The sequence below is a fragment of the Prionailurus viverrinus genome, chromosome X (genome assembly GCF_022837055.1).
Source record: "Prionailurus viverrinus isolate Anna chromosome X, UM_Priviv_1.0, whole genome shotgun sequence".
Classification (NCBI taxonomy): Eukaryota; Metazoa; Chordata; class Mammalia; order Carnivora; family Felidae; genus Prionailurus; species Prionailurus viverrinus.
In genome coordinates, this window is record NC_062579.1 from 102,511,925 (window position 1) to 102,538,264 (window position 26,340).

Genomic DNA, 26,340 nt, shown 5'->3' on the forward strand with positions numbered 1-26,340 from the left:
ACCTCTCTGACCTCATCTCCTACCGCTGTCCCCCTTCATCCCCCTGCTCCAGCCACCCTGGTGACCTCAGGGTTCATCAAACACGCCAGGCTCAGTCCCGCTTCGGGGCCTTTGCTGTTACTGTTCTCTTTGCCTGGAATGAAATCCTCATAGCTCACTCGCTCACCTCCTTCACACCTCTCCACAAATATCACATTAGATAATGTGGCCTTCCTGACTAATCCAAAACAGCAGCCCCTGCCATTCTCTGTGTCCTTTCCCTGCTTCATTTTTCTTCACACCTGACAATATGTCATCCACCTGAATATCGACTTCCTTTCTGTTCACCCCTCCCCCAACCAGACTGTCTATTTCAAGGGGGCAGGGACTGTTTCTAGTTCACTGCTAGGTCCCCGTGCCTAACACGATGCGTGGCACCCGACAGGTGTTCCATAAGTACCTATCCAGTGACTGGGTGAATAAATTGCAACTGTTTGTCTGTCTGTCTACCTACCTACCTATCTATCTGACACTGAATGGAGGGGAAGGAAAGTATTTAAAGCACAAAAGATTCCTTAGTCTCAGTTCCAGACTGTAGAGGAAATGCTCAACGGAATTCCCAACTTTTCTCTCAGGATTAGAGTATGCAAACATTATATTTAATACCATAAAACTTCTTTTATAAAGATGATTTTAGTTTCTCCTTGGAGGTTTACGCTGTACAAAATATTTTTTATTTTTATTTTTTATGATTGGAAGTAACACTTTTGTAGAAGAAAATGTAAATAGTGCAGAAAGCACTAAAATACAAAGTGAGAGTCCTCTGGACTGCAGGCTGGGGAGAGAGGGCGGGTGGGGGAGTGCACTGTGATGGAGACAGCTGGAACGGGGCGGCTGCGTCACAGCAGCTGTGCCGGTGGGGCTCATCAAAATGTCCCCATGCAGAAATTGGCCACATTGGACTCCCTTGCTTGACTCTTTCTATCCTTTGCCTGTTTTTCTACGAAAATACCTTTAAGTGTTTGTATTTATTTAATTTGTAAAGCTTGTTGTATATTAAAGACCTTTTTGTCTGTCAAATTAGTTACATCCCCCCCCCCAAATTATTGCTTATCTTCTAACTTCTTGGTGTTTTCAGCCATGATTTTTATTGTGTGGTTGGTCCCAATAATTCTTTTTAATTTTTTTTAAACATTTTAATTTATTTTTAGAGACAGAGTACGAGCGGGGGAGGGACAGAGAGAGAGGGAGACACAGAATCCGAGGCAGGCTCCAGGCCCCAAGCTGTCAGCACAGAACCTGACGCAGGGCTCAAACCCACAAACTGTGAGATCGTGACCTGAGCTGAAGTCGGAGGCTCAACCGACTGAGCCACCCAGGTGCCCCCAATAATTCTTCTTTTTTAATGCTTCTTTATTTTTTTTAAATTTTTTTTTCTCAACGTTTATTTATTTTTGGGACAGAGAGAGACAGAGCATGAACGGGGGAGGGGCAGAGAGAGAGGGAAACACAGAATCTCCAGGCTCTGAGCCATCAGCCCAGAGCCTGACGCGGGGCTCGAACTCCCGGACCGCGAGATCGTGACCTGGCTGAAGTTGGACGCCTAACCGACTGCGCCACCCAGGCGCCCCAATGCTTCTTTATTTTTGAGAGAGAGAGAAAGAGAGCGTGAGCAGGGGAGGGGTAGAGAGAGAGGGAGACATAGAATCTGAAGCAGGTTTCTGTGGGTCAGCACAGAGCCTGATGCGGAGCTTGAACTCACAAACCGCCAGATCATGACCAGAGCCCAAGTCGGATGCGTAACTGACTGAGCCACCCAGGTGCCCCTGGTTCCAATAATTCTTTGTTTGATGTCTCTGCCTCTGATAGCATGCTTAGAAGGTCTCCTCCACCCCCAGGATTATCAAAGTGTTCAGCTACACGTTCTTCGAGTACTGTCATGGTTGCACCTCATTTTTCATGTTTAAATTGCCAGGGCAACCAGAATTTACTTGATGAACATAGACATCTCCTGAGTGCTTATGACGAGCCAGGCTCCGTTCCACATGCCTTATGTGGATCGTCTCATTTGAATGCTCAGTAACCCCAGAGGTTGGTGCTAGTAGGTTCTTTGTTTTCACAGCTGAGGAAACTTAAGGACGGGAAGGTTGGGTACTTATTCAAGACCACACAGCTGGCAAAACCTGGTCCATCCAGTGGTAAAGCCTACACAAGGTTGTAGTGAGGATTAGAGTCAGCATGGGTGACTTTCTGGAAAAAAGGAGGCATTCAATAGAAGATAAAGTTCATTATGATTGCATACTTCTCAGAAGCATAATTTCTGATGGCTGCATATTATTTGAAACATGGTATCTTTTACATTAACTATGTTTCTAAAATATTATTTTTTCACAGTTATGAAAAGCCTTTGGAATTCCATGGAATGATTGAAACCTTTTTTCTTTTTAAAGAAACGGTTGTCATTGAAAGAAATTTTGAAAGGACATACATGTTGAAGAGATACATCAGGTAACACAGTGATAGATTTGTTTTTAAACAAATCTGGAGAGCCTAGGTGACTGGGTGGGTTAAGCATCCTACTCTTGATTTTGGCTCAGGTCATGACCTCACAGTTCATGAGATTGAGCCCCGCGTTGGGCTCTGTGCTGACAGTGTGGACCCTGCTTGAGATTCTCTCTCTCTTCTCTCTCTTTCTCTGCCCCTCGCCCGCTTATGTGCACTCTCCCTCTCTCTAGAATAAAAAGCCTTTGTTTCTATATTAAAGTTTTCTAGAAATGATGTTTTTATTTTCTGACCAGAAAAATCATCCCAATAAGTGGTATATTTTTTAAAAGACTCAATGAGAAATCAGGCAGTATCCAGATTTTTTTTTTTGGTACCCTGGGAAGAACATGAGGCTGGCAGGAGGGATAAGGAGAGGCTGTGTCTCCAGGATGGTTGGGGGAGGGAGTGAGGGAGTGAGGTCTGTGAGGATGCAGGAGGTAAGGCAAAGTTTATGAGACATAGAAACAGTCATATAAAAGATGGAGGAAACACTTAGACATGTTAACGATATCGGTGTAGTGGGGATGATGTTTCCATTTTCCTTACCTTTCATTACATTTTATTTTTATTACCTTCTTGTGCATGATTCTGAAGATTTCTTTTGTATTTTCATTCCCCTTCATTTAAAATTGGGGGAAATATTACTTATCTTGGAAACAAAGGCAGAACACCTGTTTCCTGATGCAAGAGGATCATAAGTTTAGAGGTGGCCAGGGGCACTGACTTCAGCACAAGGGTCACCCTTCAGTAGGTCACACTTCAGATGACAGTGACACACACATCACAAAACTTTTTGGGCTTCTCATTCTCCAGTGTTCTGTCATTCTGGTGGCCTGTCACTGCTTCTTTCTCAGTCCTGCCCTTGGTCTATTTTCGCCTCCCTCCCCTTCTTGATTGACCATAATTATAGAAGTCCATTACGCATCACTTCTAACATAGACACTTGTTCACATTTTAACAGCTTACATATTAGCATGCCCCTCATAATCAACAGCATGTTGTAGGAGATGATGAATAAATGAAGAAGTTAATTTGTCAATCTGCACAAAAGGAAAACTGATCACCTTACAGCAGAGAAACCCAACAGACATCACGCTAATCAAGTGATTGAGGTAACATAATGAGTGATAAGATACATCAACATCATGCGCTCTGGGACATGCTGTACATCTTCCCTGTGGTTATCTTGCCAAAAATGCATGAGCTTAATCAAACCATGAGAAAGCGTTTGACAAACCCAAACTGAGAGGCGTTCTACAAAATAACTGACCAGTACTCCTCCAAAGTGTCAAGGTCATGAAAGATAAGGAGAGACTGAGGAACTGTTACAGATTGGAGGGGAGGAAGGGGATCTAACTAAGTGCAATGTGGTATCCTGGATCGGATCCTGGAATAGAGAAAAGACACTGCAGGGAAATTGGTGAAATTCAAATAAAGTCTTTAGTTTAGTTAATAGCATCGTACTAGTGTTAATTTCCTGGTTTTGATAACTGGGCTGTGCAAGGCATGTAAATTGTTGACATTACCATAAGCTGGGTGAAGGGTATGCAGGAACTCCTTGTACTATTTTTGCAACTTTTCTCTAAGCTGGAAATTATTTCAAAATAAAAAATTTTTAAAGTTAGGCCGAGCTATCAATATGTACTTGTTTAGGTACTAATAGTAATTCCATTTTTCTTTCAACAGAAGTGTTTGAAATGTCCAAAACAGCATTGACTTCTACCAGCCAAAGTTACTGCCTTTTGAAGGTCAGTGTTACAGAAGGTAGAGATCCTTAAGTACAAAGTTACTTTCGATGAGTCTCAGGACGATAGGTGCTATCTATGGATCTTCATAGTGCAGTCAGACCTCTCTGATCCATGGTTCTCAGTCTTGCATAATCCAGTGACCTTTGGGATTATGCTGCCAGGAGTCTTCTGCTCCCAGTAAGCTTTCCCTTAGAAAACAGGGATGAGGTCAACATTCAGTCAAATTTTCAACTAGTGAAAACTGCTGTGACTAGTGATACTGATAGAGAATATACAGGTAACTCAGGACCATCTGACCCACAAGGATAGACTCACATCCATATGCCTAGACAACAGCTTTCGCTTGTCAAAACGGGATTATGTTTGTGATCATATGCGATGTTTGAAGACACAGTGTGCAGCTATTTTACGTGTGTTCTGCATTCGGTTCCCATCTTTTGGGAATGTAGATGGGTTGACACGACTGTCGTCTGACTATGCCTGCTGCTAAGGTCTTTTCCAGGAATTTTCGTTACAAAACTACTCAAACAGGGGGAGTAGGGTGGGCAGATGTAATGGGTGTTGATCTGCCATAATGAAATAACGACAGCATTCGCATCCTTCTTGGATAATAGGTGGTCAATGTTACACTGCTTCAAGTATAGGACGGAGACTTCAAGACATCATGACGCCGTTGAAGTGGAATACATGAAGGTAACAGTCTTGGCTATGGAAATAATCACAAAGATTCTAGTGTAGTATTTTTACTGATGATCTTGCATTAAATGTAAGGGACATTCACTGAAAGAATCAAGCTACCTCAGTGGCAACCTGTCATAACAAGAAATTGGCACAGAATGGGTTAAGCAATATTTTGGAGAGATTCTGAAATAAATTGTGCCAAGCAGACTAGGCAATTGGGTCTAAAACAGCCTCATATCCACATGACACGAGACTCTTTTATGTAGCTGGAAATTAATCTATGGGCTGCACAGTCTAGATCTCTATCTGAAGATGGTACAACCTTCATCAATGAACACTCAACATTCATGGCGTGATGGGCTCAGCACTTCAGCACAACGCACAATTAGCCATCAAGCTTGCCCTCCTTATTTGTACAACATTCCCTCGTTATGAGGTAAGTGTAGAACATTGTGTCTATTGTGCCTATTACGAAGGCAAAGTACCATCATCATCTGGTAGAGTACCTAGTGCTAATGGAATCCTTACAAAAACAAAACACAGAAAACCAAGAGCAGCAGCCCAAAACTCATCAAATGATTGCTTCAATTATTTGACCACTCATGGAAATAGAAACAGTGCACAGATGCATTTCAAAGGTGTTTCAATTATACATACTCAAGGAGGGTAGTAAATGTTGCAATAAACACAAAGGTATGTTATTTGTGTATTATAGATATGATAGTCATACAATCCACATAGTTCAATTACCCTCAACTTTGTATAGCATTCATGCATATCATGGATACGGAATAATATTAAAGCAGAGAACCACAAACCTTTTGGGCAGACATGAGACTGTGACAAATGTGCCGTCTGAGAGGCAAATTAATTAATTGTTTGAAAGGCTTTGTGTATTTGAAATATTAAAGTTTTCATTAAAATTTGAAAATGTGAGGATTGTGTAAATCGTCTTCATCCTGTGTGATTGGTCATCAAGATATTAACATAATGTGAAAATTGTTTTAAAAACACTGGATGCAGTGAGTAGACATGTATTTAAATAATTAAATGGCTTGTTACTATTCATTGCCTATTATCTATGTGGTCTCTGAATTAAACATTTTCCAAGCTTTAAAGTGGTGGTGCAGTATGTGTTTTGTTAACAATTGCTTTATTACTTTTCTTCAGAATGTTTCCTTTATGGCACTCTTTAAGTGGGTGAACTGACCTAACGTATACCAGTGATTAGAAGGATCACATATCTCCTTCCACTACACGTCTGGAAAGATAGAATTTGCAAAGCCTGCAAGGAACTCTCTATCAAAGAGTAAACTAAAAAAACCCGGTGATACTCGGCTTGAAGAACTAAGAAGATACTTGTGGCAACTGGATTAGGGCATGTCTATTTGGAACATGCGTTTGCAGTTTTCGATAACAAGCCCTAACTAAATAGAACTGCTCTGAAGAACTCCTAAAACAAACATCTTAGTGAACTGCGAGAAAATAATCTTTCATTTAACTCACTCTTAGAGTGATACATCAGTTCTCATTTATGTCACCTCGTGGACTCTCCAGAGTAATCCTGGAAGTTTGGCAGAGAGGAAGTAATTTAAGCCTTATCAGATTGAGTAGCTGAGGTCAGCCACAGTAGTGAGGCTGGGACCATACCCCAGATCGCCTGAAACAACATATGCACACTGCCGAGTGTTGTGCCAGACCCTCTAGGTGGACTGGATGAAAGACATCTCCTTTCCCTCCCCAAACTAGCCCCATGCTCTTTTCTGCTTCAAGGCATTGCCCAGCAATGCAGCAGGAGATTTAAGTAATACACGAAATAATTGTAGATGAAACTTGAGTGATATGAAGTGTAAAGAGAATAAGCTCTTTAATTATAATATGTGCTGCAAATAAGACCAATTCAGACATTTTCCATGGTAAAAATTACTGTTTTTTTTTTAAAGTTTCTAGGGGTACCTGGGTGGCTCAGTCAGTTGAGTGCCCCACTCTTGATTTTGGGTCAGGTCGTGATCTCATGGTTCCAGCCCCATGTTGGGATTCTCTCTCTCCCGCTCTCTCTGCCCCTCCCCTGCTCCCTCCCTCCCTCTCTCTCTCTCTCTCTCTCTCTCTCTCTCTCAAAACAAATATACATTTAAAAACTAACAAGTTTCCATTCTTGAACTGGGAGGGTCTGCAACAAAAACTAGTAACCACAAAATAAACTAAGGTAACTAGTTATGTAGGATGTCCCTTGATAAAATGCTCTCTGAAGAAATGATCACACAAAGGAATACGTCTCCTTTAACTGATGAAGCCACAAACAAAAATGTTAATGAGGTCAAACTGGTCATGATGAGGCTAAAACAATATCAAAAAATTGAAAAGTTTCTTATTAAGCTTAATTCATTTCGATGTATTTTGACAAAAATAAATCTCAAAGGCATCGTAGCGAATCTTATCAATTTCAACCAGGAATCGACTACCACTTTTACTTCTATGCTTTAATATATGCATCTTTATCCTTAATTTAAAGATACCTATGAATAAAACATGAAGATCAGTGCATTCTCTTGTTCCGCAATCATACATGTTCCATTCTACATAATATCTCCTTGGCCCTCATATTTTGTTTATACTCTAGTACATAATGTTCAGGTTCGATGACCCTGGCAATAGGACATTTCTTATAAAATGTCCTCATAAATCTGAAATTGGTTAATCAACAGTTCAGGAAGAAAATTAAGTGAACCTAGTTTGCTAACAATGTTTAAGTTAAAGGTTCAAAATATACTTGACTAAGAAACTTTAAAATGTTGGGGGGTGCCTGGCCAGCTCAGTGGTAGAGCATGTGACTCTTGGTCTTGCGGTTGTGAGTTCAAGGCCCACACTGGGCCTAGAGCTTACTCAAACAGAGAATAAAAATATGAAATAAAACTACCAGTTATTTGGGACACCTGATTGGCTCAGTAGGAAGATCTCAGGGTTGTGAGCTCTAGCCCCACGTTTCCTCCCACATGGTGAGATTTCCACCTCATACTCGTTCAGTCTGACTTGTCTTCTGAAAGCTGATGGGCCCCTGACAAGTATATTTGATAACATAGGTAACAAGCTATAATTCAGCAAAGGGCTTCTTTAGGTTCTATGAGAATTATGATCACTGTGTTCACAATTTAAACCATATACAGACAAGTAAAAGTATGGTAAGGCTGCAATTTCTCACTCCTACAAAAATTCTTTCATTTTCTTTTTCTTCAACTCTATCCTGATCACTGGGCTTTGATGAGATTAGCTGTAATCTGGCTTAGTTCTACAAACCCAAAGTCCATAGCCTGTCTTAAAAAACAAACAAAACTTACCATGTCCATGCTATTGTTAACTTTACTAATTTAAAAGCACATCACACAGACATCAAGAAATTTAAATTGGGTGTTACATGCATGTAGAGGAGACTCACCTTTAAAGAATCAAAGCATGCCACCACACGACCATTTTCCACGTGGCAAACCCTCGGCGGATGGGCAAACTTGCAATCCGCATCAGCTCGCGAGCAGGTTCCTCTCTGAAATTCTCTGCAGACTTCTAAAGTCAGCCACTTGGTGTCACGAACCAGGGTGACATTGACAGCCGTCATATTGAAAGCAAAGTTAAAATTAAGGGCACCCTCTCTAGGACAGCTTTACTGCTGTTAAAAGGTCAAAAATGAATTCAAGCTAAATGTGAAGAGATAACAGGTTGCTTTGGTGAAATGCTTCTTTGTTAGCACTTACGTTTTCATTTAAGCCAAAATTTGGTCTAGTCAAACAAAGAGCCAATCACAAAATAAAACTTGTACCGGAGTAACTAAAAATCAAATTAGAGACCAACTCCTAAGAAGGCAACCAGAAAGGTTAAGATATTGAGTGTTTAATTTGTTCCTCTGCTGAAGTTCCTTCAAATAACTGGCAGGATTTCAAAAGAATTCTGTGCTCTCCGGTTGATGTTTTCAATTACTCGTGCAAAAAGCATATGCTGCTGGCTGCCCTTCAATTTGTGGAATGGTCTCAGATCAAGGGGAGAAAACTTTTTCTTCCTATTTCTTTGATTTAATGATTAATATTGGTAAGGATGTCAGGACTGTAAAAAAAATTGCTGCAAAATCAGGAGGAGGGAAAATGACCGTGAAAACGGAGAATCAAAGGGAAAAAAGAATGGGCACGTTACTGAGAGTGAACTACAAGCACACCAGGTTGGGAGAGGGACAGGTCGGGGGGGGGGGGGTCGTAAAGAGACAGTTCTAGAGTGGAATCCAAGCAGTAGTTTTCAGAAAAGGCACTTTTCAGAAACCTGAAAGAAAACAAAAATAAAATCAGCTGATATAATACTTCTGTTTTAAACCTTAGATTTGGAAAAGAAGTATCATAGCCTATTTAGAACAGGAAGCATCTAGGGGGGCCTGGGTGGCTCAGTCAGTTACGCGTCCGACTTCGGCTCAGGTCATGATCTCACAGTTCATGGGTTTGAGCCCCGCACAGTGCTGACATCTTAGAACCTGGCGCCTGCTTTGGCTTCTGTGTCTCCCTCTCTCTCTGTCCCTGCCCCCACCCCCATCTCAAAAATAAACATTAAAAAAAACCAGGGAGCATGTAGATACCGCCAGTGCAACAGTTGCCCACTGTCAATAAAAGGAGCATTTCCCAGTGTAGAGTAAAATGAGGCAGCCACATAGATTTGCTGTTGAAATACAAGACTGGGCAAAAGCCCAATTAAAAAGGAAAAATGATGGTTTCATTTTTATCTGTCTGGGGACAGAAACTCATTTGGGGGTTCACTGCACAGCAAATGCCAGAGCTGGACAGGACAGCCCCTTTTGTGCGTCTCCAGTTTCCAGAGGCTACCGAAGACTTGTCATTATCCTGCCTTTACTGTGGTATGATTGAAGGTTTGATTATCTGCTCTCAAAACCCAGAACAGGAATTCCTAAGAAAATTTAACTTGCTCTCAGAGGTAACTCTATGTGTATATTTGAGATGTAATTGTTGACAATCACGTAAAATGGTCATGACAGAACTCGCTGGACCCCCAGTGGTAAATGTGGTAGGGGAGAGGATGTGACATGTAAAATGTGCTTCAGATAAGAAAAAAAAATCCTTTGAAAAGATGCTGGTTTTCTTTTTTTCTAGGTTAATTTATATATTTTGAGAGAGGCAGAGACAGCGTGAGTTGGTGAGGTGCAGAGAGAGAGGGAGAGAGAGAATCCCAAGCAAGCTCCACACTGTCAGCACAGAGCTCGATGTGGGGCTTGAACTCAGGATCCATGAGATCATGACCTGAGCCAAAACCAAGAGTTGGAGGCTTAACTGACTGATCCACTCAGGCACCTGTTTTGTTTTGTTTTTGTTCTCTGTATGTTCTATTAGTTCTTAGTCCCTTTAAAGGGATATTGGAACAAATCAGAAGGAAGTTTCAGCATATACAAATGAGTGAGACAGAAAGCATGGTTCAGTCATACATTAAATACTGTGCAGCTTTAAGGTTTGCAGTTTAACCCAGTGTCAACCGGCAACAATTTTCAGGAACTCAGCTGAGAGAGTAGATAAGAAGTTAATTTATTAGCATCATGATGTGAACACATACTGAAATAGCAGGGATTTTGTCAGGTAAAAGTAAGCTCTGAGTATCAGGCAAACCAACTAATTGTCAACTTCATCCAAAAAGCAGAAATACGTTCTTGAGAACATTTAATTTTTTGAACAATATCTTTACAGGGTTTGGATTTTCTGTTTGTTTTTCTGCATTCAAGATGAGACTCAATATTACCTAAGTTTTTAGATATCAGTGGGAAATTAAGTATCTAGACAATTCATGCAAGCTTATCCGATCATTCAAGGGCAAACGTATTTCTCTAAGTCATTCTTTACAGAAACCTTTCTAAAATGTATTATATGTAGTGGCACCTGGGTGGCTCAAGTGGTTAACATAGGACTCTTGATTTCGGCTCAGGTCATGATCTCGTGGTTGTGGGATCGAGCCCCAATTTGGGCTCCGTGTTGAGTGTGGAGCCTTCTTGATCTCTCTCCCTCTCTCTCTCTCTCTCCCTGTCTGCCCCTCCCTCTTTTCCTCCCTCCCCCCTCCTTTCTCTCTCTTTCTCCCAAAAATAAACTTAAAAAATAAAATAAAGCGTATTATATGTAGTTTTGCCTTCTTACAAAATACTGAACATAATTTGACCTCTAGTTGAAGACGTGGGGTCATAAATGTCCTAGGAAGTATCACAGTTTTCCTCCTTCAGTGGCAGATTGTCACCTGTCACTTCTACTATCACTTCTCTTCCAGCCACAGTATCTGCCATTGTGGATTGCCCAGCTCCCTTGTGGAAAACATAACAACCAATCACGAATGCTGAATACAAGTTAGTTTCTCACTGAACATGGGCCTAAGGGGCAAAGTGCAGGGCTTTTGTGCAGCAAGTCTGTGACTGCTGTTGCTGGTTTGGGGGCCCTTTTGCAATATGTTCCATGTGGGGTCATGTTCTAGAAGGGTAAGGCTGTCAGGCAATGACCTCTAGGAAAATATTTACGATATTTAAAAAAAATTAGCCAGATGGGGTAAATGTAAATGAAAACCCCAGTATGATACTGCTTCACATGCATTAGCATGGCCATAATAAAAATGAGAAAAATTGGAGAAATCGGAACAATCACACATTGCTGGTATATGCCCCACACAACTGAAAGCAGGGCCTCAAAGAGATATTTACGCACTCACGTTCCTAGCAGCACGATTCGCCATAGGCAACAGGTGGAAACAACCTGTGTGTCCACTGACAGATAAACTGGATACACAAAATGTGATATACCCACAAAAGGGAATATTATTCCGCCACGGGACATACCTTGAAAACATTATGCTAAGTGGAAGAAGCCAGTCGCGAAGGCCACGTATTATATGGTTCCATTTATATGAAATATCCACAAGGCAAATCCACAGAGTTGGAAAGCAAATGAGTGGTTGTGAGGACTATGGGGAAAGGAGAAAGTGGGAGTAACTGCTTAATGGGTACAGGGTCTCCTTGGGGGGTGATGAAAATATTCTGGAATTAGATAGTGGTAACAGTTGCACAATTTTTAAATATGCTAAAACCCATTCACAAAATTGTACACTTTCAATGGGTGAATTGGATAGTATGTGAATTACATATCAATAAAGCTATCATATTAAAAAGAAATCAAAAGATTATAACCAAAAAAAATGTCTCATGAGTGATAGACGTGGCTACCCCCAATTCTCCTTAGACTCTCCTTTCTTGGATTCTTTCTTAGATCCTCCTTAGACACAAATTCTAAGTAGTGTCACTAAGTGGAATTTCAAGAGCAAATTAGTTTCCACACTGTAGTTGACTTAGTATATTATGGAAAGTACTCTAAAAGAGACTATTATCCAAGTTTATAAGTTTATGTTTAAAAATAGATTCAAATTTAATCCTACAACTAAATTATATAGGCTGCCTGAACACATTTGAAAGAAAAATAACCAAAAAGGAATACACACACACACACACACACACACACACACACACACACACACACACACAATTTGCTTAGAACGCAAACAGTGAGGGTCTGGAGGAAGATTTTTCTCCAGAGGTCCATCGCGTATAGAAACAGATAACAAATAATGAATTTGAATTTTGAACTTTTAGAAAAGAAAAATGCAAACAGAAATTGGACTCTGGCCATGCGTTTTATGTAACATGGGGCAAAGGGAGAAGGAATTTTCTTCTTTTTGAAATTGGCCTGGCACCTCTGAGGGGACCCTGGCCAACTCTTCCAAACGGTCCTAGCCAGCGCATGTCCTCCTTCACACCTGGAACTGGATTTGGAGCTGGCACAGAAGAAGTGAGGTGCAACAGCTAAAGGGAGCTGGTGTGCCGAGAGAGAGACACTTCTCTCATGTAGCTCTGCTCCTCTGTCCGTATACAAAAGATGGAGGGGGCCATTTCCCCTTGTATTTTAAAGAAGATAAACTGTGGGGAACAATCCAGCTTTATGTTTACTAACTTACTGTTGAGTAACAGGAATATAATTTTGCTTTTTAAAAAAAAATGTTTATTTATTTTTGAGAGACAGAGCACGAGCAGGGGAGAGGTAGAAGACAGAGACGGAGACACAGAATCCAAAGCAGGCTCCAGGCTCTGAGCTGTCAGCACAGAGCCCAACATGGGGCTCAAACTTGCCAACCATTAGGTCATGACCTGAGCCGAAGTTGGGACGCCCAACTGACTGAACCACCCAGGCGCTCCACAAGTTTGCTTTTTATGATTTACGGTCCTCTAATGTAGAACACGAAGAGCTACCATTTCTTGGTATTTGCTAGTTCACAAGTGCTTTTATTTCCTTGATCTTGGGAGTTCTAAAAAATAGTACAAAGCAGGAGGGATCACCCAAAAATACCAATGAGAAAATGAAGCCCAAAGAGGTTAAACAACTTGAGGCAAGATCTGACTTCAAATCTCATGCTTAGATCCTGGCAGAGAAACGTAGTAGAGATCATTTCTTATTTCTTATCTCTCTTGGGAATCTTTCGTTTTAATTTTTTTAGAGGGGGGGCATGAATGGGGGAGAGAGCAGAGGGAGTGGGAATGAGAGACAGAGAGAGAGAATCCCAAGCAGGCTCCACGCTGTCAGCACAGAGCCTGATGCAGGGCTGGATCTCACAACTGTGAGATCATGACCTGAGCTGAAATCAAGAGTCAGACACTTAACTGGCTGAGCCACCTAGATGCCCCTCTCTTGGGAATCTTAAACAAGAAAAACAGTCATATTTGTGTAGTGCTTATGATTCCTTCTCAAAATTATGTTCATGTCTGTTGTATCAACATCTTGTTAATTTCCGTGAGTTGTGCTGCACCAATATTTATCCAGCATCTACTATGAGCAAGTCACTGTTCTAGATGTGGAACAAGATAAGGTCCAAGCCGTCATGGAGTTTCCTAGGCTCATTTAAATGTAGAAGAAAGCTAAGGCACCAAGAAGTGAAATGGTTATGAGAGTTTATGAAGAGCTGGAGGCAGACAGTAGGTCTTCCAACGTCAGCATAGGCTTCTAATTCTCCATCAATGTTACACCAAGCACTATGACTTAGGAACACTCTTAAGCACACACTCAAATACTACTACTGCATCAAAATGCATCCCCAAAAGGAAGACCTCAAAATTACTCACACCAAGTCTTACGGCTCTCTGGATTCCTCTTGGAGATGGTATTATGGTCCCATTTTACAGATGGGAGAAACAGAGGTAGAGGAAGAGGAATTAATTTAACTTGTACAACTTCCCATAGCTCGTAGGTGATCAAGCCATGGTTCAAACCCAGGCAGTCTGAGTCCGGAGTCCTCTCTTAACCATGTCACAATACTGTGCCTGTGTTATGGCAGATATCCCATTCATCAACATTCTTCCTCATTATAGGCCCTTAACTTCTCTCCCTTACTAAACTGTAAATTCCTTGAGGATAGACATCATGTCTTACTGAGTTCTTCTCATGGGAAGTTACAGCCTTGCAGCCGTCCCCAGGATTCCTATTTTGAAAGGTCAAAGAGTAAACGGGAATTTGACATTAACCCTTCTGTTTACCATGCCAGCAAGCAAGGTTTGTCCATTGAACACCCTCTAGTCTGGCTGAGCTTTGGCCACCTCTGTCGGTTTCAAATCAATGGGACCTGTAAAGTCGAACATTTTCTCGCAATTCTAGCTTTCAAATCGGGCTGCTAATACCTGGCATTCTTGTTATCTAGAGCATTCAGTTTCTATCAGGCATGGTCTATTCCTGCTCATTTGATTGCGGTAAGATCTTTTCCTGGATTTAGAGTAAAAATATGGGATACCCAAATGATTTCTATTATCTTCAAAGAGTAGGTTAATCTTTGGCATGTTTTTGCCCAATAATTGGTGTGATGAAACTGAACTGGGAGGTGATTTCACTTGGATCCACAGGGAAGAAACATTCCCTATGTATTCCCCTTTGGAAATAAAAGAGTTCATTTTGACTATTAATTAATGCTCATCTATAAGAATTCTAGAGAAGACATAAGGAAAGTATAAATGTTTTTACTTTACAATTATAGATACACTAGGTTCATTATTTAAGTGCTTCATTTGAAAAAGTAGATTATAGCTTTTTAAAGGATCCATACCTTCTCTCATGAAGTTCGCCTTGAAGGCAAAACAAAAGAAATAGATACTTTGTATCTGACGGATCTAATGGAAATAGTAACTCGTTCCAAAGCTGTTTGCAAGGCCACTTCTCCTACACTTTCCTTGTCTCCGCCTCTCTTCTTTGGTGCCCAAGCCAGCACAGAACACGGAAACGTTGCCAAAGGCTGGTTCCGAAGATCACAAAGATACCATTTGGCACCTATAGCAATATCTGAGGAGGCATTTCTTCCAATGCATTTTATCAACCTCCTGAGTAAACAATGAAAGCCATGTTTTCTTTCCTTCCATTTTAAGCTTTCCTTACATCTACACTACCTTGGAATTTCTCGTGACCATTTATTTTGGCTCTACGAATATATGCCACACCGGCCACACACTGCTTGAGTTGGCAAGTTGACAAGGTTGAAAAGCTTTCAAGCTTTCGATTTTGCTTCAAGTTCTATTTCCCTCATGTGCTTTGGTGAGTGGTCCACCAATACACGTTCTTTAAGGCATATGAGGAGTGTTCAGCAGTGCAGATGATCTCATAGGCATCCTATGGAAAACAGTTTACTGTCTGAAAGAAAAGGCTGTGAAAATAAGGATATTTTGCCTCTGTGCAGAGCTTTCTCATTAAGTGTTTTTTAATTTAAAAAATTTTCTTTTATTTTTTTAATGTGTACTTATTTTTGACAGACAGAGACAGAGCACGAATGGGGGAGGGGCAGAGGGAGAGGGAGACACAAAATCGGAAGCAGGCTTCAGACTCCGAGTTGTCAGCACAGTGCTGGACAGAGCCTGACATGGGGTTCGAACTCGGGAACAGGGAGATCCTGACCTAGGCTGAAGTTAGATTCTTAACCAACTGAGCCATCCAGGCGGCCCAAGTTTTTTTGTTTTTTGTTTTTTGTTCTTTTTAAAGCTTCATTGCATTTCCCCCCACAATACTCCTAGGGCAATACATTTAATATACCTTTTACAAAAAACAGGTAAGCCAAGTTATCCCATTTCATAAAGCAATTAAGAGACCCTCCCCACCTCAGTTCATACATATGGTTTTGTCTGAGGAGTTCACCTATGTTTTTAAAAAAATCTAATGTTTATTTTTGAGAGAGAGAGAGAGAAAGAGTGTGTGAGCAGGGGAGGGGCACAGAGAGAGGGAGACACAGAATCTGAAGCAGGCTCCACAGGCTCTGAGCTGTCGGCACAGAGTCTGACGCAGGGCTCGAACTCATGAACTGTGAGATCATGACCTGAGCCAAAGTTGGATGCTTAACCAACTGAGCCACCCAGGTGCCCCCCCCCTTTTTTTTTGAAAAGGTATGCCTCTTTTCAATAATACATGAAATTATGAGAACTCACTAATAAATGCCATTTAAATAGTTTAAACAAATCCAATTTAATATAAATACACTAAAACCTGGATGCTAAACACAGTTATTGTTAAACAACACTGCTTAATTGCTTGCTTGCATTCATGGGACAGGAGGCCCAGTGGCATTAAAAGTTCTTCACTCATGAACTGGATTTGAACTTGAAGTCAATGGGAATGTAACATATTTGCCAATTCAAATCCTATAATGCTCAAGCGTTTGAGATGAATGAGATAAAAAATGAGTCCTAAGACTGATGGCATTTAATTATATGCAGGATGATTTTGCCAAAGATTCATTCAACAGATATTTATTGGGCATGTAATATGACCAGGCATGGATCTAGGTATTGGCTGGCCATGGATGGGGAGGGGGAGGGGCAGAAATAAACAAAAAAACCCATATCCATTATTCATTTTATCCATTTAAGAAATATTTAGGGGCGCCTGTGTGGCTCAGTCAGTTGAGCGTCCAACTGTGGCTCAGGTCATGATCTCACAGTGCATGAATTTGAGCCCTGCATCAGGCTCTGTGGTGACATCTCAGAGCCTGGAGCCTGCTTTGGATTCTGTGTCTCCTTAATTCTCTGCCCCTGCCCTGTTCTCTCTCAAAAATAAAGATTAAAAAAATTTAGTAAAAAAAAATATTTATTATCACCCTCTAAAATTCAAGCAAATGAGGCCTTCAAAAATGTTCATGTGTGAAAATATCAACCAATAAACATTTATTGTATACCAACTGTATGCACAGACTTGTGTCACTGCTTCTGGGGAATCAATCAGGAGAGGTGAAGGATATCGCTTCTGAACCGAAGAAGCCTCTATTGAGTTGGGGAGGCAAGAACAACATAATGTGAAAGCAAAGCAAACAATGTAGATCATTGAGAGGAAACTTCAGGAACACTAACAACAAACGCAGTGAGAACTCTGAGGGGAGAATGTCACTCAGGCCTGGCATAGTCATCCGTTTTCAAAGAGGAGAAAGTGGAGTTGGCCCTTACAAAATGAGAAGGACGTAGGTGGGAGGTGAGGGGCAGAGAGCACTCCTGGAAAGAGAAACCATGTGAATGAGGGCAAGGAAAGAGAACACTAGTTGCACTGTAAGATGGCGGGCAGACAGGGGCTGGCTAGAATGGCTAGTTCACACTGCGGAAGGGAAATAATGTGTGGGTAGTTTCCAAAGGACGCAGAGAGCCACTTGAGGAGTATACATTTGTTACGGAGATAGGAAGCCTCCCTCAAAGATTTTAAGCAGAGTAGACATTTAGTGGCCATAAATGTAGTAGTGACAATGATGTGCCCTTGGAAAATTGTTTTATTTAAGGAGCCCACCACACAGAGCAAAGTATGCCTCCGACATACTCCGGAAGAACTAAAGCTCATAGTGATCCTCCCCACTTCACAGGCCGTGTTAGGCCAGGCCAGGTAGTGATTAAGTCAGACCTGCATGAAAAGTAGGTAGAGAAACAAACTGAAAAGTGCAGCTTCCTGTTTGCATTTTGCTAACTACCCGTTTGTCAGTGACCCCGGCCATTAAGGACATGTAACTGTATTCCTATTTTCTGACCTGACTCAAATACTTTTCAATCTTAATCTCCATAATGGAAATTCCTTTAATGAATGTGGTGGAGATTTCAAGGAGGATTTTTTTTTTCCCAGTTACATTTTGTTACATAACTAGCTGGTGCCAGGAGTTAAATTTACATAGTAACTTTTTGGCTAAACTGGCATCCTATAAATTCCTGCTACAGGACTTTAACTAGCAGCCCAGGGGTTTGAAAGTGTTTGTGCTCCTCCCGAAGTACATAGTGAATTGAATTCAATTGAATTTTCTAGGCCAATTAATCACTGATAAGATTTGGTTGAAAATTCCCTGTTTTACCAAGACACACACACACACACACACACACACACACACACACACACACACTGCAAAACAACAATCAAAAGCTATCACTAAATGTTTATTTATCCTTTAATACTTATAAACAGTCAAGTAACTGTCTAGGGAAACTTGTGAGTCACATAAGGATGACCATTTATCAGAGAAATAAATGGAAGTAGCATCTAAGCAATTTAATGGTGTAAAGGAATTCATCACTGTATCTAGTAGGCATCTAGTGAGGGCTTCCTTACCTGAATTCATCACTGGTATTATAGCCAATAAATTAAGGTCCTCAATCTCAATACAAAATCTCCGCTCCCTATTAGAAGTGCTTATAAAACTAGTAAAAGAATAGAGGACAAAGCTTTGTGGCTGAAAATGTTGGGAGAGGAACAAATGTATCCTGATTTCAAGGATTCAGTAGTTTAACACGTCAATGTCAAAACCTCTGGTACACTTGAAGAGAGTTTTCTGGGAAAGTAGATTTTCCAGGCACACGTACATACGAGTTGTACCCTTTGTGTCTGAAGTTACTTCTGCTAGAGGCATTATTTGTCATTCATATGATAACACCTGACTGAAATATATCTCTATAAACCAATTGGCTAGAGTTGATTGGGAAGCGGGCTGCTCTCGAAAAACAGTTAGTAGTGAAGAGTTGGGAACACAGCCAGGACAGAATCTTACATTCAGCTTCTCCCAATCTCCACACAGGCCTAAGAGTATCCTTCCTTGAACGCCTCTGAAATAAGAAGCCCAGGGGTGCCTGGCTGGCTCAGTCAGTGGAGCGTGTGACTCTTGATAGCTGGATGGTGAGTTCGAGCCCCACGACTGGTGCAGAGTTTACTTAAAAATAAAATCTTTAAAAAAAATTTTTTTAAATAAAATAAGAATTCTATTTTTCTCTTGATATTTCAGAGAGATTTCTGCTGGATTAGAAATAAGGGGGCTTTCTTTATGGAAAAGTTTAGAGGAAATGTAAGCCAGGATAGCTTTTTAACATCTTTTAATTGCATTTTGGCCAAGCAGTCAATGCCTTTGTTAACACCAAAGAAGACATGTAACTGTCTCTCAAGGTCAACCTCAACAAGTAGAGGGGATTTAGAGAGAAAATTGGTTTAATTATACCATGAAAATGGAAAGCAACACCTTAACCGTGAAATGGAATATTCATCTTCAAAAAGAATAATTCTGTGAAATCTATCAATTTCAATTCCGGTTTGCCTCAAAAAATGCGGGAAATAACTTCTGTGCCTCCTTCTGTAAGGTGTGCGATTTAAATCCAGATTTCAGGTTTTTAAAAGGAGGGTGCGGAAAATCAAGTTCACATCAAATATGAAAATACTCCAAATAACTCTAAATGAGCTCGCAACATTGGCTCAAAGCCAGTGAGGAACAAAGTAACCTATTGATTACTTCGACCTTGAATGGAGGCCCAGAAAGGTTCATCTACTTGGCTAAAATGCCTGAAATTGTTAGTGCACACATGAAGAGCTTGTGATCCAATTTCATCATATCTTCTATCTTGGCAACCTGTGATCAGAACTTGAACTCAACCATCCTGTCTCATTTAGTTTCTTTCACTGGAAAGAACTCATACCCATACTGCAATTTAATGTGGCTGTAGAGGCATTTCATACTACTGAAAACCAGAAGGGTCCTCTCTGTAGCTTTGAGTCTTTGGGGAAAAGCAGTCCCTTGCCTCTGAGATTTTATAATCTGAGATTTATTGACCCCTGGGGGTCTGTGTCTTCCGTTAATTGCAATGCAACTTCTTTGACATCTTCTTTCACTTTCAGAGAATACCACCTTCTTTGCACACCTGATTTTGACCCAGCTGCCTCTCTATTGGAGGCTGCCCAAACTTTGGACTGTGTGTTTCTACCATCAGATCTACCTCATCCTCTCTAATTTTGAAAGTATTTTAGAATCAGACTCAGTTTACCTGCTTCTAACCATCTGATGCTCCTGGCCACAATCTGCTGCCAGCCAAAACATACCAGCTCACATACCTCTCCTTTAACCAAATGTTTGGTTTGGGCTTCGCTTTCTACGTTTCTACCCATGAGGGCCCATTTCTCCCGCTGTCCTCTGGCCAGGATGAACATATGTATGAAACATTCCATAAAGATACTCTCTGCATCAATTTCCAATCAATTGGGATACTGGGGAATTTTATTGAGTAAAAATTCCAAGAGTGAGTGTAGGGTTCACCCCCAAACCACTAAAAACACAATGAGGAGTATAAATTTGCTTTGCTGAGCCCATTTTATGATGTACTCTAAAGCAGTATCTTGGTTATTAAAACAATTGATATTCCTTGATATTAATAATCGTTGACATTTATGGAGCTCTTATTCTGTACCAGACACTATGTTAAGTGTCTTATATTCATTATCTCATTCAACCATTCCAATTACCTACTGTGAAGTAGGTAATATTAAGGAGCAACATTACAGTCTAATTTCAAAACAAAATCTGTCACGAATCTCAAGTCTACACTTGTCACCAAATAGTGCTATTGAGTTTTTTCAATATTTAAAATCCTCAAATGTCATAATAATAGAGTCCTGGATACTAATTAAAAAATCTCCAGTTTCTCAATTTTCTTCCCAGCTTCCTGTAATTACAATATGAAAGCTCATTATTGCCTATCCATGGAAGCCAGAGGATCCTGAATCGCTCATGATTTTTTGAATATATCTTCTCATGCATGTCTGGCAAATAAGGTAGAAAGTGCTTGATACGCAGGGTTTAAAATCACCCGTTCAAGAAAACATGTGGTCCAGAAATCTGGCATCCAGCTGGCAGAAGGGAGGCATAAAAGCCTTTGGGCATACTAAATCCCTCCCCCCAATAATAAAAATTCTGTACAAAAAAGTGATCCAAATCAAAGTGAAAATTTTGAAGCAAGTTTTAGAAATTGTGAAAAACTGTGAAGCTATAATACTACAACAAATGCTAATATGTAAGTTTGCTGTATCAAAATCTGAGCATGCCAATAATACAGAGAAGGAAAAATAAAACAGATTTCTTTACACGAGGGCTTCAGGATCAGAGCTGAGTAAGAACCTGAAAAGAAAGCAGGGATTTAAAAGCAAAACTCCAGGAAAATGCTGAAGTCAAAGCAGCAAGGAAGCCTGTACACTGAGGTAAGCACCAACATATAGATTAAGAATCATTTAAAAAGTGGGGCACCTGGGTGGCTCAGTCAGTTTAGCGTCTGACTTCAGTTCAGGTCATGATCTCGCGGTTTGTGAGTTCAAGCCCCGTGTTGGTCTCTGTGCTGGAGCCTGCTTCCGATTCTGTATCTCTGTCTCTCTCTACCCCTCCCCTGCTCTCTCTCTCTCTCTCTTAAAAATAAACATTAAAAAAATTTAAAAAATCATTAAAAAAGAATCGACTCCGCTTAAATGGCCAAGGAAAAAGGAAGAGAAGGAGCAATGGCCTGAATATTGAGTTAAAGAGAGCACTTACATTTATACTAAGGTGAACAGAATGTCCATCAAAGCTGATGAAATTCTATACTGTAGTTACCATGTTGTGCTCGTCAATTTGAAATCATTTAAGTATGCCTTATAGAGATGAGGCTGAAATTAAAGTTAACATTATAACATCTGTATCATCGAGTACTGATGGACTGATTATGATTAAATCTGTCATAAAATTTAATATATCGGTGGAGACCAAAATGCCTCGATTCTATTTAAAATAATAGTGTCATAAAGTTTCTCAGAATAATAGAAACTTTTCATGTCACACTGACATAAAACGGAGCTTAAATTCTCAGGGTCCAAATATGGATGGCATTATCAATCACATGTAATACCAAATCCTGTTCCACCAAACACATTCAAGCCTCAAGCAACAAAGGAGCTTCCACATCAGTAATCACTGAAACAACACAACTTGGTTTATCAACTTTGCCAAAGTCAAATAAAACTCTCTTATGGAACAATATAGATCTTGACAATTCTAGAATTGCAAGTAATCCTGAAAGATCAGGCTAGTGAAATACGTTCAGGCAAGTAAATGAAAGACTCTAACCCCCCCAGGGTAAATCGCTCTTATCCAGTTACAGAATGCATGGTGATAATAGTTCTCTGTAATTTCTCTTTCATAAATACATTCCCTGAATAAACATTTATTACGGACTAACTTGGGGCCACATAACTAGAGGTCAACGGCATAAACAAGGGCAAGCCAACAGCCCCTCATGTTACATTTTACTTTCAAAATTTCAAAAAAATTTCTAAGAGATAATCTGAGTGAATAGACATAATTTTAGGAAACCAGATGTTATATACCCTTTGTTTTTGAAAAACTTATCTTTATACCCACAAGGGTTTCTGATGAATAAGCCAAACCATAACATCATTAGGAAATCAGCCATTCCTTGACCATCACCCTTGGGTATCTTCCCATTATCTCTTAGGCTGCAATTCTCTCTCTCCCCTAAAAGATCCACGTGACTTTTCTATATTCCAGTTCTGCCTCTTTCTCAAGGAGGGCTTCCTAAGCCTTCATTGCTGGAATATTCTCCCCCTGATGTCTCCTCTTCCTCACTCTCACTCTTGCACACACTACAATATGGCTTCCAACCACACTATTCTATTAAACCCCCCGAAATTCAATTATTTCATTCAAGAACAACACTAATTTGAATTAAACATTGCTAGAACTGTAGGTATATTTACTATTACCCACCCCCCAGCACAGTACCTGACCTGACTAGGATCTTAATAAATACTAGCTGAGTTGAATATTATATAAATAACAAAGGTGGCAGTATGCATAGTATAGTAGTTACTCATTAAAAATCTTGACTTGTCAGCCGTGTAGAGGTAAGAGTCTGTATATTTAAAAAACAGTTTTTCTGGGGCGCCTGGGTGGCGCAGTCGGTTAAGCGTCCGACTTCAACCAGGTCACGATCTCGCGGTCCGGGAGTTCGAGCCCCGCGTCGGGCTCTGGGCTGATGGCTCAGAGCCTGGAGCCTGTTTCCGATTCTGTGTCTCCCTCTCTCTCTGCCCCTCCCCCGTTCATGCTCTGTCTCTCTCTGTCCCAAAAATAAATAAACGTTGAAAAAAAAATTAAAAAAAAACAAACAAACAGTTTTTCTTTGTTTGCTCTACAAATATGTATTAAGTACTGTGTACAAGGTATTGGGCATGGTCCCTATTCTCATGGACTTTAATGGTCTGGCAAATGTGTCTATGCTACACACTTAAATTTGTTTTTTAAATATACATATTTTAGGGTTTTATAGAATTATGGAATGTGCCTCCTTAGGAAGGGAGAATTTCCACTCATTCTCCTAAGGCCAGCTTCTCACCTCCACCAAGCAATGGGGGTTATCAGGCTCTCAAAGCGCTGGTCAAACAGAACTCTCCACCCTGAGCCCATTGTATCATAGCCGTGCGGCTATTTTTGTGAACCGCTTCGGGGCAGGACCTACACTGGCATCGTACTGGTATTAGATGTGGTAGATGGATTGTCGGGAGTTTGAAGACAATGAAAAAATACAGATGAGCAAATTACAGTATTTATTTGACGTTTCAGGCTTGACTTTTGCCAAAGTAAACATTTAAATAAATCCAGTGTGGGAGAGTGCAAAGGACCTAGATGGAAAACAGTAAAGGGATGCCCTAGGGACAGAAAACAGAGCTGATGTAACAGCATCCTTAGAGGCTAGAGTAAAACTTGCCCAGATATTAGCAACATCAATTAATTAAACGGGAAAAAGTTATATATAATCCAAATAAAGGTACAGTGCTTCAAGGTAGCAAAAACAAACAGAATAAATGACTTCCATTCAGGTCTTTCAGCTACACTTTCCCCAGATCTTGAAAAAGGAAATTTAACTTCATAATAAGTAAAGTGCCATGAAAAATGGGAAACTTTAAACAACAGGGCATTTACTTATGGGAACAGAAAAAGGGAAACAATTAAATGTCCCTGCCTTTTTTATAAACCCATCAACAATACCCCACTATAGCACTGTGGTTGAGTACAGGATTTTGGAGCTACTAGTTGGAAGACCTGGGGCAAATTACCTAATCCATGTGTACTTCTGTTTCCTCATCCAGAAAATGGTGCCAATAAGAGCATCTATCTAATAAGGTTGTTTTCTAGCTTGAAATGTGTTAATATTTATAAAGCACTTACTATGGTGCTTGGCACAAAATAAGTAAGCAGTAATCAAGTGCTTCTGAAATAAATCACCTCATCTTGTTCAATATGGAAATAAGAATCTAACAAACTTCATCCCGTTACTTAAAAATAATTATAAAAAATTTGTAAATGTTTTGTTATGAAGGAAGCCATCAAGTGCCTTACATAAATACTTTTAAAATAAGGAACTCTGGAAACGAACAAGAAAAAGTAAAGGCAAGAGGTCGACCTGTTTTCTCTTTCTCTGCAAGGATCTGTAGGCAGAAACTAGAGAGTCAGAGAGAGGCACATTTTAGCTAAACACAGCAAAGGGCTAGCTCACAGCTTGAGCTGTCTAACAGTATGCCGGACTCCTTCACTAGGTGGTACACTCCTCTTCGCTGGGTTTCTATCACATGGCATGGAAACTGGGCTAGAAATAGGGAAATCACCATATCAGGCGAAGATGCCATGAGCTGGTAACTTTATTACAGTATCAGGGAGGAAGTGCATTGCCAACTTGTGTGCTACGTGCATAGCACTACATTTGGTCTTTGGATGACAAACGCCTACAAGACAGATTCTCTTCTCTTGAGGAGCTTATACTCTAGTGGGAAACATAATCTTGCACCCCCAGATCACTAGAGGTAGCATACAATCCAGTTCTGAATCTCCTTTATAACCACAAACTCCTAGAAATCTAGAATGACAAGCTGTGCCCTCTTAGAATACTTACTCTTATCTGAAGGTAATACTTCTTGTCAATCACAGTGACTGGGTCTCTGCAAGTGAAAGAAAGAAATAACCCGCCGCAGAGTTCCAGTTTTCCCTTAATGTGCCTTCGAAAGTGTTATGTCTACCAATGTCTCCCAAATGCGGAGTACCACATTGATAGCAGCAGGTCCAGGAAATGCACGAAACAAAGACAAAGACATTTTCATTATGTATAAAGATCTGTCCTTTTTATTGCTAGTTGAGTTGTTCAATCATGAACCCAAGCAAGACCCGAAGCAAAGACGCATTCCCCACATTTCTACTTTAATATGAGCCTGAGTCACAGACTCACAATGTGAGCAGTGATGACCTACAGGCCAATTCCCTCATTTTTCAGGCAAGACAATAGGACTATAAAGAATAAATGACTTGGCCACAGTTACAAAGAGAGTCAATGACACTGCCAGCACAAGAGCTCAGTTCTAATAACCAGAGTTGAATACTTAGCTCTAGACCTTGGAGAAGTTTTAATCTCAGTCTCTCAATATCTCCCTCCCTCCGTTAGTGTCTGATTCCTTCTTTCTCCCTCTTTCTGTACTCCTTCCTCACATTTAAACTCTTAATTTTCATGGCATGAGAATATACATGATCGTAAGAACCGAAGCCACTATGTCTCTACTCAAAACCATCCTTTTTATCTGAATGGGAAGTTGAAATAAATGCTTTCAAATGTTCAGAAGAAACAGAGTAATGGACTGTTTTTACAAAGCAGACTATAAAACTGCCTGCAACCTGCTAGGGAAGTTAATAGATAATCTTTACTATTTGATGCAAATTAGCTTTTAAAACAATCCAAGCATCAAAGTCCAAAAGAAAGCAGGAGTTCGAATGAGTTATAAAAGCTGGCTGGTGGAAGAGAGACCACCACAGGATTTTTCAGAGACCAAAGGAAGATACAGCTACATATCTAGCATGTATATTACACTGCTGGAAACCAGTGTGTGTGGGGGATGTGTGTGCATGTGTGTGCACCTGGGGTGTGTCTGTGCATGTATACGTTTGTGTATACATACGTGAGTGTCTGTGTCATTGGGGGAAGGAACAGAATCTTAAGACT

The 26,340-nt window shown here is 40.4% G+C and overlaps 1 protein-coding gene across 6 annotated transcripts in view; it reads right to left on the minus strand.

The window, feature by feature from the left end:
* MBNL3 (muscleblind like splicing regulator 3) overlaps positions 1-26,340 on the minus strand; it is a 112,311-nt gene that overhangs the window by 59,811 nt on the left and 26,160 nt on the right. For all 6 annotated transcript variants that reach the window (XR_007148924.1, XR_007148923.1, XM_047843774.1 and 3 more), the window contains one exon: positions 8,386-9,254. Coding sequence is in view for 4 of the 6 variants with exons in the window: in XM_047843774.1 (XP_047699730.1) it covers positions 8,386-8,562 (177 nt within the window). In the remaining 2 variants the exon portion in view is untranslated. The remainder of the gene's footprint in view (positions 1-8,385; positions 9,255-26,340) is intronic.